Source organism: Anabas testudineus, chromosome 18 (assembly GCF_900324465.2).
Source record: "Anabas testudineus chromosome 18, fAnaTes1.2, whole genome shotgun sequence".
Taxonomy (NCBI): Eukaryota; Metazoa; Chordata; class Actinopteri; order Anabantiformes; family Anabantidae; genus Anabas; species Anabas testudineus.
In genome coordinates this window covers 21,314,943-21,331,526 of record NC_046627.1, presented here as the reverse complement: position 1 = coordinate 21,331,526, position 16,584 = coordinate 21,314,943, and the positions used below count along the sequence as shown (strand labels likewise).

The 16,584-nt window shown below is 35.2% G+C and overlaps 2 protein-coding genes across 3 annotated transcripts in view; both read right to left on the bottom strand.

Annotated features, from left to right (window-relative positions):
* Positions 1 to 16,584, bottom strand: part of LOC113157408 — a 98,529-nt gene that overhangs the window by 32,823 nt on the left and 49,122 nt on the right. The gene's annotated exons all lie outside the window — the stretch shown is intronic.
* LOC113157775 overlaps positions 1 to 16,584 on the bottom strand; it is a 136,948-nt gene that overhangs the window by 84,118 nt on the left and 36,246 nt on the right. The window contains exons 7-11 of the mRNA XM_033326554.1: positions 12,551 to 12,814; positions 12,170 to 12,445; positions 2,183 to 2,449; positions 928 to 1,191; positions 547 to 822 (exon numbers count right to left, since the gene is read on the bottom strand). Of these exons, the coding sequence (XP_033182445.1) occupies positions 547 to 822; positions 928 to 1,191; positions 2,183 to 2,449; positions 12,170 to 12,445; positions 12,551 to 12,814 (1,347 nt within the window). The remainder of the gene's footprint in view (positions 1 to 546; positions 823 to 927; positions 1,192 to 2,182; positions 2,450 to 12,169; positions 12,446 to 12,550; positions 12,815 to 16,584) is intronic.

Genomic DNA, 16,584 nt, shown 5'->3' with positions numbered 1-16,584 from the left:
TGAAACTCTGTTCTCTGATGACCAAGACCCTGAGTTACGTCTGAACCAGTATTTCCAGCCCTCAGACTCGTCCACAGAGAAGCTCAGTGTCACTCTGCCTCCTGCTGGTATGACTTCACTGTCTGCTCTCAGTGAGGCTCTGGGTCTATTTGCTGTTTAGTTCAATGTAAAAACAAACATAGAAATGTTAGAACAAGACTTTCCCCACATTTCACTGACTTCACTATATTGACTAATTCATTTGCTGCTGCTATTAAACATGAAACTGTTTTTTCAAACTGTCGTAGGGAAACTTCACTTCCAGCTCCTAAATAAATTCAGATTTAAACCAAGACAGATTGACACATTTCTATTAGTCCCATGATTCACTGGTTTACCTGTAGCCTTTACAGCACATTTTAGAATAAGGGAACACAACAAGTAAGTAAGTAAGAGTTCAATGTGGTGTTATATATTATATACAATGAATACAAAGAAAACTACTACAAATTCTAATTGTAAATGTGAAGTGTTGTATTTCAGAATATATAAAAATATCAAACTGACCTGATACAGTCAGTGTGATGGTTTTACTCCACTGTGTTGAAGAATAGGAGTCTCTTCTGTTTCTGCCCCTACACATGTAGTTTCCACTGCTGGACTCAGAAACACTGAGAGTCCAGTAATTAACATGTGTCTGATGTGAAGTTGACTGAGGTGTTTTCCATTCATAATCCCACTCAGTGTCTCCACCTCCCTGGATCTCACATCTGACAGTGATCTTCTCTCCACTGAAGATCTGAGACCAGTCAGGTTGTAGAGTCACAGAGACAGAAGAGGAAACTGAGAGACACAAATAAAAATATTGAATTAACTCAATTAACTTGATTGGTGTAAAATGTCCTGACAGATGTGTTTAAATATTAGAAACACAGGAACTAAACTCACCAGTTATCTCAACAGTGACCTCATCACTGTAATCAGTGTAGTAAACTGGTTTTCCTCTTCTTCCTCTGCACCTGTAGATTCCTCCTTGTGAGACTCTGATATTTCTGTTTTCTTCACCATCAACCTGAGCTTCATTAGAGTTTGAGGTTCGTCTGAACCAGTCATATTTCCAACCATCAGAGTCGTCCACAGAGCAGCTCAGTGTCACTCTGCCTCCTACTGGTATGATTGTTGGACCTGCTGTCACTTTGGCTTTGGGTATAGCTGTTTCGATTTAAAATAATGAAATAAACAACTTAAATCATGAAATGTGTAGGTTTTAATCTAATTATGAAAACAACTTTCAGGTTCAGTCAGTTTAACTTATATTCCCCAAATATGAGATTACAATAAAAAGTAATATTTCTCCATGGTAGATCTCAGACCATTTGGGATGCAGAGTCACAACCACCCTGTTTGAGACTGTTGATGTTCAACAATTTACAAGAACAACAAAGATGTTAAATTGTATTCAGACAGATTTCTATTCAACATTGTGAGTTTCAAATCTTCTTGTCAAACTCACCCAGTCTGTTAATTCTAACTGACTGGCTGTACTGGGAGTAGTAAACTGGTTCTCCTCTTCCTCCTCTGCACCAGTACTGCCCTTCCTGTGAGACACTGATTTGTCCATTTGACTTGAAGACATCATCATGTCTCATCAGAAGTTCAGTGGATTGATCTCCTCTGTACCAGTAATATTTCCAACCAGATGATGGATTCACAGAGCAGCTCAGAGTCACACTGCCCCATACTGGTATGATTGTTGTTGTAAGTTTGGCTTTGGGTTTATCTGTTGACAAAACATGACAAAACATGTAAAAACATTTTCAAATGGAAATTACTTTAAAGTCATTTAAATTTTACATTTTGTCATTTGACAGACACTTTTATCCAAAGTGACTTATAAGTGAGATACAAGTCATGCGACAGACTCTACTATTGAAATCCTTCCACATATTTCACTTTTTTTTTATTTCTCCAAGTCTACAGTCAATACTACGATAGTTTTAGATTACAGGGCACCAACATGCACCATGTGTTGAAACTATCAAGTAATTCTGGTCAAAGTTTCTGAGCAAAAAAAAAAAAAATCTTTACATAGTAAAATCAAAATATATTTAAATAGTTCATAATCAGACAATTAGACAAAACACACTGAAAGAATAGGATCATAAATACCATCAGTTCTGTTGGTAAAACATTGATGACTCACCTGATACAGTTAAAGAGACAATATTACTTTTTTTTATTTGATTTGAGCTCCTGTGGAAACCAAAACAGTGGTATCGACCACTGTAACTTGTAGATAGAGGTTTTAATGTGAAGCTTTTATGTGAATTGTACTGAACAAACTCTTGACCATCTTTATTCCATCTGTATTTCCAGTCAGTGTCTTTTCCTTCCTTCATGTCACATATGAAGGTCACAGACTGTCCAGCAAAAAAACTGGACCAGTTGGGCTCAAGGGTCAAAACAGCATCTAAAACCAACAGAAACAAAAAAATAACTCTTCAAAAGTATGAATATAATGTATTACAGTACAAACTATTTTACTCACAGAGAGAGATTAATCATAATGAAATAAATAATAATAAGAGAACTGATTATTTACCTTGAGCATATCCAGAAGAGAAGATTGTGTTCAGCACTGAAATAAAGATTGAAACTTAGCACATCAAGAGGAAAACACAGCAAACAACTGGACTTCCATTAATGACTAAATGATCAGTGGTAAAAATCACATCAAACTGTATCTGATGATTTAACACAGTCGTCCTCTAAAGATCCTTCCTACAAAACAACCAAGCTGATAACAAGTGTGCTCTGTTCAAAGTGAAGAAATCTCTGATCCTCTGATCTCCTCACTACAACATTTTCTCTCATTTGTTCCATCAATCAGTGATTTACTCACAGAAAAACTGCAGCACACAGAGAAAAGTGTGTCCCATCCTCACATCCAACACTGACTCTGGGAGAAATTCTTCAAACTGCAGCAAATGAAGAGAAACTCTGTGAAAACACAAGTTACTGTACCTCTTGTGCTCATGGACTTTGGTTCTGTATTATTAGCTTATTTACTGGTACATTTGAGGACTTATATTGACAGTAACTAGTCATATGTGATATAATCCTTTATGTTGAGCTCATTGTTTGAACAAATATTGAGAATATCTGTTTTTTTTATAAACAATAAAAATGATATTGAGGCTGAAATCACAGCACAGCAACAATGGAAATGAAAACAGTTTATATGTGAAGTAAATATGAGAAACATAAGTTAAGAACATTATTAGTAGAGTGTTTGGATAACAGAATGGAAAACAGGAGACTTGTACAGTTTTTGTACTAGAAATACAGAAAATGCTGATGAACTGGTTTTCTGGAGTTTACATATATTTTAACAACAGAGACAGAGATGACTTCTTGAGCTACATTTCAAACACAACAACAACTGTTTAAATGACGTCATGGTTAAAATCTTTATGGTTAAAACATCAACTACAGTTTTCACTTTGTTGTGTTAAAAGTCAGAAACTAACAGGAGCAAACATTTCCTGTTTAATGTTTTACTCTTCCAAAGTTCTATGACTAAATAAAACTTTAGACTTACAGTAAAAAAAACAGGTAAATATTAACTATATGATTTGTTCTACAATAAAAACGTTTAACTTTTTATACCATATTTATAAAAATAGCAGATTTTACAGGTTTGATCTCAGAAACTTCCTAACTTCCACCTACAGCTCTTTATTCACATGTTTATTTATCTGCTACCAACAAAAACAAATTAGTCAATTTTAAAAGCAGGTGATGCATTGTTAAAATAAAAAAATAAATTGTTAAATAAAGTGGTGATGAAGGCTGTACTGATTCATTTATTGGATTGAATGTTTCACTAATTACATTATAATATATTTCTATTACAGTATAAATGTAGTTATTGAGAAGAATAGAGGTGAGAAATATTTCAAAAACCTTATTTCTGAGAATTTTATTTGAAAAATCATCAACATCCTTAATTTTTATTTTCTAGAAACTGACCCTTTAGCAATAAAATAGAAACCCGCTAAACTGGTGTGTTCACTGGACACACCTCAGTAAGAAAATTAATTAAATTAAAAGGCAAACATATTTTACATTTTTATTATTAACTGCAATAAATTGGTGAAGAAAGTTTTTAAAGTGATTGATGAAAAAAAAACTGAAAAAACTAAAATATCTTTAGTACTTGTTATGCAAAATGTCGTAATTCAGAATTATGTGATATTTATATGTTATATGTTGATACATTCATCTGGAAACATCACTAATGTTGCAGCTGGTAAAGATGGAGCTAACTTTAACCAACTTTAACCACGTCAATGTAGGAGTAACATGAAATAGAAATATTATATTTAAGTACAAGTATCCCAATACTGTACCTGTGTCCAGTACTTGAGTAACTGTACTTTATGTACTTTCCACCACAGGTGTTCTCTGCTGAGTCATCAGAAATAAACAAATTGACAAAAAGAAAAACTAATGTAAAATGTTCTAGAGAAAGCTCATCTGGATTTTCAGCTACAATTTCTCGTCTTTATAAATAACATGACACATTTCTGGTGGTAAAACACTTTAAACACTTTCAAATGAATGAAATGATGAAATATAAGAGATTTGAAATCTCCTCATAATCTCTCTACACATTCACAAGTTTCTAATCTCATAGTTGACATATCTACATGATGGTAGCTCAGCCTGAATACACTGATTGTGAATATTTGTACATGTAGAAAACTAAGCAGTCCAGTAGAGTGTTACCACAGTCCTCCAAACTGAGAAACTGGACAAACTCCTGACTCTCTGCTCTTCCCATTATTAATATTTTCCTTCAATTGTATCATTCAGACAGAGAAAGTCGTGTACTCACAGAATATCTTCAGCATCCAGAGCAAGTATCACATCGTCACATTTAGTACTGACTCTGTCTCTGTGTTTCTGAGAACTCTGTTCTTTTTCAATCAGGAGAAAACTGTATCTGAAAAGAGACAACTGTGTAAAAAAGACCTCACATACTGTATGTCTGTATTTAGTCTGACCACAGAAAACGTGTGTGAAAACATGTTCACTTCCTGCTCAGCTACTGTTAATATGAACTGTGTTTGAAAAAAAGAGACAGCGAGAATATTAAAGAATTAAATAAAACAAACACAAAATCACATAAAACTTTTAATATTAATTATTTAAATTAATTATTATTATATATTATATTTCACTTTTCAAAAAGTGTAACATATATTTTACATTGTGTGTTTATTTGTGCATGTTATACTGCGTAGTGTTCACTGCCCTCACCCCCTTCATATTTCCTGTATTGTGGTGAATGTGATGTCTGTGTATGTTTGAAGAGCGTGTTTGTAAATAGATCTTGTGTGTGAATGTATAATACTCCAGTATATTAAAAATATTTAATTCAGTTGTTGCATTGTCTCTGTTTTATGTGAAAACCCTATTATATATATACAAACACATATTTAAACCTGTTGTACATTATTCAATATCAAAAGCTGACTTCATCAGTTCCTCCCTCAGTATGTGAATAATTCAGCTATGCACGATGCTGTTTTGTCATATTTCAAAACTGAGGTTGTTGCTGCTGATTGTGTGGAAACTGGATATTGTGACACATGTTGGTATTGCTGCCTGGAATAAAAGCACATAGTGGAAGAAGAAAGGACAAAAACAAGAAAGTTAAACAACAATCACCATAGTACCACTGACCTACACTTTGCTGCACCTGTAGTAAAATCTGGTTCATCAGGATTCAGAACAATCTGGAAACTAAGCAGACGTTCTGTTATTAGTAGACATCATGATCTGAAACATGAGTAAATACTTTGGTTCACTAGTTGACATTAGTCATAAAATAAATATTTGATTTAGAATAAATCTAAAATCTTTATTACAAAACTAATGCTAAGAAAAATATAACTAAAAGATTGAATGATTAAAATGACTCCCAGTTATTAGTGATCTGTGCAGCAAAGTCATGTGGTAGTGAAGGCAGGAAAACAGAGCAAAGCTTTGCAGAGGGGGGAGGTGAGGTGAGTGTGACTGAGAGAGGGAGGTGAAAGAAAGAATCTTGTAACATCTGCTGGTAGAGAGGATATGACTGAACTGACATTTATACAACATGGAGGCATTTGTGTGTTTGTATTTACTAAGACATTTAGACCTGTTTCTAGTTTCTTCATTCATTTGTTTTAATTCGTTTGTGATTGTGCAGAAAACCACAAAATGAAAGTGAGTTCAAGAGATGAAGTGAGAGACTCTGTTGAGCTGAGGAGGTGAACTCATTATGACAATATGTGCAATAATTAGTTCACTGATGATCCTGATCAATGTCACATTACTGACAGCTGCTGTCTCCTCCCTACCTCACCCCCACCTCCTCAAAATCTGAACCAGGTTGATGTTTTTGTAGCAAACTTGAATGATGACTCAGTCTGATTTATTTCTTGTCCTCTTTCCTGCAATATGCACAGACATAGTGATACAATGTTAAGACGTCTCTGTCTTGCATCTTGTCTCAGAACACAGAACTCAGAAGCTTCACAATGTTCTTTCCTACTCAGTACATTTTTTCATACTGCTTTTTAGAAATGCTTATCCAGGTCCCACAGTTGAAGGACGTTAGGGCCCACGAGACAGCAGTGTCTTTTATATATCTATAAAGAGTCTCAGAGAAAGCAGGTGTGTAAGGAGGCCTCTGTAGTGATGTAGTGTACTGTAGTCAGGGGTGTCATGCCACATTCTTTAATCTAGCAGTTTTACTTGATGTAGTGTCATTTTTATGGTTTTTAATTTCACATCTCATCTTGGGTATTTATGTAGTCATTAGACACAGTGATGTTAGATCGTAAGTGGTTTGTTGCACCATCAGTGTTTTTTCCCTTTTCCAGGTTAAGTTTGTGTGCTTTGGTTTGATGATGTGCACCTAATGACAATGAAGTGTGGCTACAGACACAAGTGGTTTCAGGGATTTGGTGTCTCAATAACCCACAGCTCATGATTTCATCAAACACAGATTAATAGATGCCTTAAAAATCACTACCACCATCTCTCAGATATTTCTTTATCAGAATAATAATCACCAGGAAACATAACCACACATGCTACTGTTTAATAACTAAAACAAAGACCTAACATAATTCTGTAGTAAGAGTATTTGGTCACATCTCAGCTTCTGCTCCTCTACACTTTTTCTGTCTCATAAAACACAAAGATACTGAATCACCAAAGTGAGACAGAAGACTATAAAACAAATACACATACTATCTGTGCGAAGAGAGTCAAACAGACACAAATAGAAACACTATTGACAGTTTACTTCTGGAACTAAAGTTTTTTGATGCATGAAGTATTAAATAATGTTTACATTACAGAAAAGTCCATCCTGGTTAAAATAAAATCCACACAGTATCTGTTAACAATTTTTCAAAACAACAGCAGAAAACTTGTTTCTATTAAACATGTTCACATTATAATGAAAAAAAAAATGAATACAACTTCAGGAGAGTAGATAAACAGTTCAATTGTATGAAATGCGGTTTCTCGATGTTTAAACAGCACAAATGTACAAATGTAACAGTTCTTGAATAAAAAACCTGAAAATCTTATCAAACACAGATGTATTTCTTATTTTGATGTTGTCATCTATTGCAGTTGTTTGTTGACACAGATCTCTTCATTAATCTGGAGGGAAAGCAGAAGTTAAAGAAATGTAGAGTTATTCAAGATTAAAACTGATTTCTATCCACTTAAAACCAATTTCATTATCTGTCACATAAATCATTACAAATAAATTCCAATATAAATTATTACCAAGAGATGATCCTGGTTTGACTTCAGAACAATCATTTTCATATTCTGCTGAAGGACTTGATTTTCCTGTAAATAAAGTTCAAAATAAATGTGTTTAAATTGTTTGACAGTCAAACTTCAATTTACACTGGTAGCACACTGATTTCTACTGTTTTAAATAGTAAATTCATGAGACAGAAGAGGAAAACTCCTGCACAAAGATGTCACCACATGCAGCAGGTGAACAACAATAGCTGCAGGTGGACCTAAACTATGACCTTTGTTTTTCTTCTTCTTTCATTTTAACTTATGGTGGAGTGAAATATATCACATTATTATTTATAAAAAAACACACATTTAAAGTTTTACATAAGTCATAGAAGAATATATGGATAACAAAAATAATAAAAAGAAACAATTCTATCATCATGGTCCTTGTTCCCACTTCCTGTGTTGAGCTTTTATTTTGTGCTACTTCCTGTCTGTCCTCTTTTCAGCTTGATTTAATCAACCTTCATCAGTTTCTCTTTCAGTCTCTAGAGAAAAAGTCTCCAGCCTTGTGTTGTCCATTGTTACTCTTTGGATCTTGTTTTTGTCTTGCCCTTTAGTGGATCCAGTCTGCCCTGTGTTTTGGCTCTTTGATGTCTCTCTGATCAGCTTCTTGACTACAGACCTTGTACCTCTGTCTAGTGAGTGTTTGCCTGAAATTCTGCAGTGATTTTTAGTTGTTACTTTTCCAGTTTACTCTGAGTCGTTTATTATTCCCTAATCTTTGCTCATTGACTTTCTAGTTCTGTTGTTACCTTGTATCTTTGTATTACCCATGATTCCTGACATGTTTTGATTCTTTGTTTCTGTGCCTTGTCGTGTTTAGTTGTCACTTTGTGTTCATGTGTACACATGTTTACTCACTTTTTTTACCCTCTTTTTCTGACTAGCTCATGTATCTTCCTACAAATTTTCCCTTAATAAAAAAACTCCTTTTACCATTTTAAATTGTGTCTGGCATTTTAAACAGGTCCTAACAAATAAAAATGTATATACTGTACCATTTTCAGTGCTTACAGGGCCTTTGATTCATTCGTAAACAGAAGTATCACCTACAAAAAAGTGATTATATTAAAAAAAAAAACATTTTAATTCCATCATATAAATTTAGCAGTTTTCTACATCAGAATACCTGAAATTCAATTAATCTAATAAATCAGGATTAAAACTGACCATGGAGAAGAGAAGCATATGTGTTGTGTTGTGTTTCATCCTGGTTGGTCATGTGACCTGTAGCAGAGCTCTGATTGGTTCTCTGAGACCTGGTTTGACCCCAACACATGAGAAATAGATTAGACTGAATGAGGAACATGTAATGTACTGATGTTCTGTTCACAATGAGAGAGGAGAGAGTTGTACCAACCTGATGAAGCAGGAACCTGTCAAAACACATTTGATATTATTTAGTATATTCTACTACATTTTATGCAAAATGTAAAATGATTCCATTGTTACTTCAGTAAATATATCAGAATATAATTCTCTGATCAACAATTTCAACTGTCATCAAATATAAGAAGTCAAACATTTCACCTTTTGACTTTCTGCAGCAACAAAGAAGCAGCAGGACAAAAATCAGTAAAATGCCACAAACCAACCCAACGACCAGTGAAACAAGAAATGAAGAGTTTTCAGTCGTAGACGTCACTGTAATAAATAACAAGTATTATTTCTGAGCAACCAGAGTGTTTTACAACAACAGAAAGTCAAAGTTACATCAAGTCTTAGTATCAAATACAAGACTTTCATCCAGGACAAAGACGATAAATGAAAAGACATTTAGCAACAACCTACACTGTATTTCAACTCACTCACTGCTACATGTACATGAATATTTAGACATAGAACAGAGTAAATCACCATAAAATACAACTCTAAACTTATTTCAATATGAATTTCTACAAAGTAACTCCGTTTACTGTTTGTGTTCGTCTGTTTCATTATGAACGCCTGAATGTATAAAACCATTTCTACTGCAAGAGACATATGGGTGTTAAAGCTGGAGGACTTGTTGTATTGTAAACACTAATAATGTTAAATCAACTAAAACTAATCCAACTTCTGATTCAGTGATGACTTTTCTACCTCACATTTTAAAACAGTTCAGAAGTTATTTCAATCATACTCACATTTTACTGCCATCCAACTCTGTGTTGATGTTAATGTTCTAATCCACGAGTCTGTTTGAACTTCACATCTATAAAAACCTTGGTCTGACTTTAACACTGCAGAGATAATCAGCTCCACTCTGGTATCATTTTGGATGAGTTTGTCATTTTGATAGAAAAACACATTAGAAACAACATTTTCTCTCCTCAACTTGCAGCCGAGAGTCACAGATGTTCCCTCAGTCACAGGAAGGACAGGACTCACCAGGATAATGTCATCATCTGTAAATCAGTAAAGAACAGGAAGTTTCAGTCAAAGATCAGGAGACGCAGGAGTTAAATTTGATTTTGTTTTCAATGATCACAATAAATGACACATTTTAATTTTATTTTATATGATTCATAGAAAATGTAGAACTGTGATGATGCAGATGGTTAAAATTACAACTTTGTTAAATGTTCAATATGTTTACACAGTAAAAAATGGATGTTGCTGGCAGCCAGTGTGAAATCAGAAGATAGACTGTAACTTTTAGTTTAAAGGATAAAGAATCAAATGGTTTGTTTACTATTTGTCTCCTAAAAATTGCAAAACCTCATATTACAAATATCAAATAATTAAGACACAAAAAAAAAAATTCCTGAAAACTCACTGTGTCCAGTGATGTTGACTGCGTTGCTGAAATCTCCTGATCCAGACTCACACCAGTACACTGCAGAACTGTTCAGTCCACTAATGTTACATGTTGATCCAGTCATCGTCCCCCAGTCAGAACAGAGGGACAGGTAACTGTCCTCAGGAAACCTCCTCACTCTCCACTCAGTAGAGTTTCCTTCACAGCTCAGAGACACAGAGTCAGAGGTGAAGTGTTGAACTCTGTCAGGACTCACAGTGAGAGACGCTGATGGAGGAAAATCTGAAACACAAAACATGTTGTACACACACATGTTGTGACTTATACAGAGCTAAACAAGAACTTCAAAAGATTTCTCATTTTTATTAATATCATAAGTCAACAGGATACCTGGAGATTTCTTCAGCTTTACAAAGTTCATTACTTTGCTGACATAGATTTTACATGTTGGTCACAGACAAATAACTGGAAGATAAAGATGACAAGAAAGGAACAAAGGAACAAACTGACCTCCAGACCAGACAAACGTTGGTTTGCTGTGTTCAGTGTAAAACACTGGTTCTCCTCTTCCAGCTCTACACATATATCCTGCTGTGTGTGTCTGTCCATGAACCATGTAAGAATCCTCTTCAGTGCCACTGTCACTACCAGGTAGCAGCTCATATCTGTAGAGTCTGTCTGACAGTTTGGGAACAGTCTTATACCAGTAGAACCTCCATCCTGCAGATGGATGTTCAACCTCACACTTCAGAGTTACTGAGGCTCCAGGACTCAGCCAGGATGGAGACACAGTGAGGACAGACTGGGGTTTATCTGTTGGAAACAGGTTTTCTCAGTATTAACACATGTTATGTCTACTGTGCAACATTAAATTCAATTTATCTGAACTTGAATAATCATGTAATAGGTGTTAGAAACTTTAAGATGGTCTAACTATGGAAAATCTAAATGTATATTAACAAAACTGAAACATTTGTTCTTGTTGACTTTCTCTGACTGTACTGGGAGTAGTAAACTGGTTCTCCTCTTCCTCCTCTGCACCAGTACTGTCCTTCCTGTGAGACACTGATTTGTCCATTTGAATTGAAAACATCATCATGTCTGATCAGGAGTTCAGAGGATTGATCTCCTCTGTACCAGTAATATTTCCAACCAGATGATGGATTCACAAAGCAGCTCAGAGTCACTCTGCCCCCTACTGGAATGACTCTGTTATCAGCACTGAGCAGAATAAATATATGTCTGCTCACAATATTTACTTATTATTAATGTGAATTAGTAAAAACCTAAATAAATTGATAAAAACATATGCAACACATCTCATTCAATGATCTCTGTTAATTTTTTCATGACCAGTCTGACCAAACTGATCCAAACCTAAACAACAACCCAACAGGGAAACTTTACAGCACATTTTAGAATAAGGGAACGCAACAAGTAAGTGATCTCCAAGAGTTCAATGTGGTGTTATATATTATATACAATGAATACAAAGAAAACTACTACAAAATCTAATTGTAAATGTGAAGTATTGTATTTCAGAATATATAAAAATATCAAACTGACCTGATACAGTCAGTGTGAAGGTTTTACTCCACTGCGTTGAAGAATAGGAGTCTCTTCTGTTTCTGCCCCTACACATGTAGTTTCCACTGCTGGACTCAGAAACACTGAGAGTCCAGTAATTAACATGTGTCTGATGTGAAGTTGACTGAGGTGTTTTCCATTCATAATCCCACTCAGTGTCTCCACCTCCCTGGATCTCACATCTGACAGTGATCTTCTCTCCACTGAAGATCTGAGACCAGTCAGGTTGTAGAGTCACAGAGACAGAAGTGGAAACTGAGAGACACAAATAGAAATATTGAATCAACTGAATGAACTTGATTGGTGTAAAATGTCCTGACAGATGTGTTGAAATATTAGAAACACAGGAACTAAACTCACCAGTTATCTCAACAGTGACCTCATCACTGTAATCAGTGTAGTAAACTGGTTTTCCTCTTCTTCCTCTGCACCTGTAGATTCCTCCTTGTGAGACTCTGATATCTCTGTTTTCTTCACCATCAACCTGAGCTTCATTAGAGTTTGAGGTTCGTCTGAACCAGTCATATTTCCAACCATCAGAGTCGTCCACAGAGCAGCTCAGTGTCACTCTGCCTCCTACTGGTATGATTGTTGGACCTGCTGTCAGTTTGACTTTGGGTATAGCTGTTGATAGAAAATCACGAAATGTAATGTAACGTAAATTATTTAGATGGAAACTACTTAGAAATTAAATGAAATGTGAAATACACAATGCTTTTGTTTAGGTTTGTTTTGTCCTTTGTTTGCTTATTTAGTTTTTATGAATGACCACAAATAATCATATGAGATTCTTGATGGGTTCAAACATGTTCAGCGTCTCTGTGTTTTTATATCATTTCCTATGATACAGTAATGTTGGATTAAAGTGTCTCTGAGCCGTGTGAACAACTAAAACCAGAGATTCTGAGAAAAAAGTAACAAAAAAAACAAAAACAAACATACAGTGAACATTAAGATTAAAACAAATGTAAAACACACAAACAGACCAAACATCTGAATAGGGCTTAAGAATAATGACTGCTGGTCATAGTAAACATGGTGATGATGATAAAACATTGATGACTCACATGTTACAGTTAAAGAGATGATGTTACTGGTTCTCATATGATTTGAGCTCCTGTGGAAACCAAAGCAATGGTATCGACCACTGGAGACTGTAGATAGAGTTTCTATTATGTAACGTAAATTGTACCAATAAAACTCTCGACCATCTTTATTCCATCTGTATTCCCACTCAGTGTCTTTTCCTTCCTTCATGTCACATATGAAGGTCACAGACTCTCCAGTATAAAAACTGGACCAGTTGGGATCAAGAGTCAAAACAGCATCTAAAACCACCAGAAACAAACAAACAACACTAAATGATTATCAATATATAGTATTGCATTTATAAAAATAAATATAAATATTCTGCTCATGATTTGTGTAGATACATTAATATGATTACACAAAGAAAAAAAAAAGACAGCAAGATGACATGGTTTAAATTGACCAAGAAGGTTTAAAAAGAGTCTCATCTTAATTAAAAGTACGAAGAAGAGAAGTGATCATTTACCTTGAGCATGTCCAGAGGAGAAGATTGTGTTCAGTACTGAAATGAAGACTGAAACTTAGCACATCAAGAGGAAAACACAGCAAACAACTGGACTTTCATTAATGACTAAATGTAACAAATGATCAGTGGTAAAAATCACATCAAACTGTATCTGATGATTTAACCCAGTCGTCCTCTAAAGATCCTTCCTACAAAACAACCAAGCTGATAACAAGTGTGCTCTGTTCAAAGTGAACAAACCTCTGCTCCTCTGTTCTCACTACAACATCTTCTCTCATTTAATCCATCAATCAGTGATTTACTCACAGAAAAACTGCAGCACACAGAGAAAAGTGTGTCCCATCCTCACATCCAACACTGACTCTGAGAAATTCTTCAAACTGCAGCAAATGAAGAGAAACTCTGTGAAAACACAAGTTACAGTACCTCCTGTCCTCATGGACAATGGTTCTATATTATTAGTTTATTTACTGGTACATTTGAGGACTTATATACAGTAACTAGTCATATGTGCTTTAATCCTTAAGGTTGAACTCATTGTTTGAACAAATATTGACAATATCTGTTTATTTTATTAACAATAAATAATGAGGCTGAAAACACAGCACAGCAACAATGGAAATGAAAACAGTTTATATGTGAAGTAAATATGAGAAACATGAGTAATGAACATTATTAGTAGAGTGTTTGGATAACAGGAAAAAAAACAGGAGACTTGTACAGTCTTGAAAATGCTGATGAACTGGTTTTCTGGCGTTTCCATATATTTTAACAGCAGAGACAGAGATGACTTCTTGAGCTACATTTCAAACACAACAACTGTTTCAATGACGTCATGGTTAAAATCTTGATGTTAAAACATTAACTACAGTTTTCATATTGTTTTGTTGAAGCTTGTGTGAAGTCAGAAACAAACAGGAACAAACTGTCATGATTCCAGCCTCGTTGCTGCTGCTGTTTCCCCCCGTGCTCTTATTTTGGCAATTTCCTGTTTCCTCCTCCCAGTCTGATCACATGCACTCACCTGATTGGTTACACCTGGTTTGCCCACAGTATAAATACCAGCCTGCTCACCTGTCTCTTCTGCTAGATAGTCTGTTTTTGTTTGGTTCATTCCCTGTCTTTCCCCCTGCTCACAGTACCACTCCCTTTTCTGGACCTGTACCCCTTCTACGCTGGATTCCCCCTCACTGGACCAGCCTGACCTGACTCTGCTTCCTGTCTCCCCCTTTGGTTCAGTGAGTGTTTTTCCCCGCTCTGTTTCTGTTTGGACCTCCTTTGTGTTTTGACCTGGATTGTCTTTCTGTTGTGGATTTTGCCTGCCAGACTTACCTCTGAACTGCCATAACCGTGTATGACCTGGATTACCCTTGATCTGAGTTTAGCCTTTCGGATTTATTGTTTGGACTGTCTGTGTTCAAAATCTCAGCCTGTTTTCCCACACTGGGTTTACACATTGTGTTGTATTACTTTGGATTGGACTGTGTTCTCCTGGTTCCCCGTTGATACTCTGGTTACACTCCCAGAGTATACCCCTTGTTCTCCATTTTGTCCATGTGCTCTCTGTTTGGTCGGCCATCTTGGCTGTGACGTCACTTCCGGTTTCCAACCAGACCACCATACTCACCCTACCTCATCTCCTCCCATCTAGACTGTTTCATCCAATTCATTGATTTACTGTTGTTCTGCCATTTTAAATAAGAGATTGACTACTTAGTTCTGTCCTGTCATATCTCTGGCCATGAATTCCATCCTCCAGCTCATGACACAAACATTTCCTGTTGACTATATTTACTCCTCACATGTTCTAAGACTAAAACTTTAGATTTACAGTGAAAAAACAGGTAAATATTAACTATATGATTTGTTCTACAATAAAAACATTTTACATTTAAACCAGATTTATAAAAATATCATTTTACAGGTTTGATCTCAGAAACTCGCTTAACTTCCACTTACAGCTCCTTTATTCTCATGTTCTTTTATCTGCTACCAACTAAAACTAATTAGTCAATTAAAAAAAGCAAGTGATGCATTGTTAATAAACTTACAAAAAAGAAAAATGAATCTAAACTGTTCTAGAGAAAGCTCATCTGGATTTTCAGCTACAATTTCTTGTCTTATAAAAAACATGACACATTTCTCTGGTGGTAAAACACTTTAAACACTTTCGAATGAAATTACGAAATATAAGAGATTTGAAATCTCCTCATAATCTCTCTACATATACACAAGTTTCAAATTTCATATTTGACATATCTACATGATGGCAGCTCAGCCTGAATACACTGATTGTGAATATATGTACATGTAGAAAACTAAACAGTCCAGTAGAGTGTTACCACAGTCCTCCAAACTGAGAAACTGGACAAACTCCTGACTCTCTGCTCTTCTCACTATTAATATTTTCCTTCAATTGTATAATTCAAACAGAGAAAGTCGTGTACTCACAGAATATTTTCAGCATCCAGAGCAAGTATCACATCGTCACATTTAGTACTGACTCTGTCTGTGTTTCTGAGAACTCTGTTCACTTTGGATCAGGAGAAAACTGAAGAGAGACAACTGTGTGAAAAAGACATCACTTATCAAACTAACATGTCTGTATTTAGTTTGACCACAGAAAATGTGTGAAAACATGTTCACACTTCCTGCTCAGCTACTATTAATATGAACTGGGTTTCAAAGGAAAAGAGACAGAGAGAATATTAAAGAATTAAATAAAACAAATGTGAAATCAGATAAAACTGTGGTTTTATAGACAATAAGTCATGGTACACTGTGTAGTTGTTGGGTCCAAAATTACCACAACAGGTTTCATACACTAAGAGATGGAGAC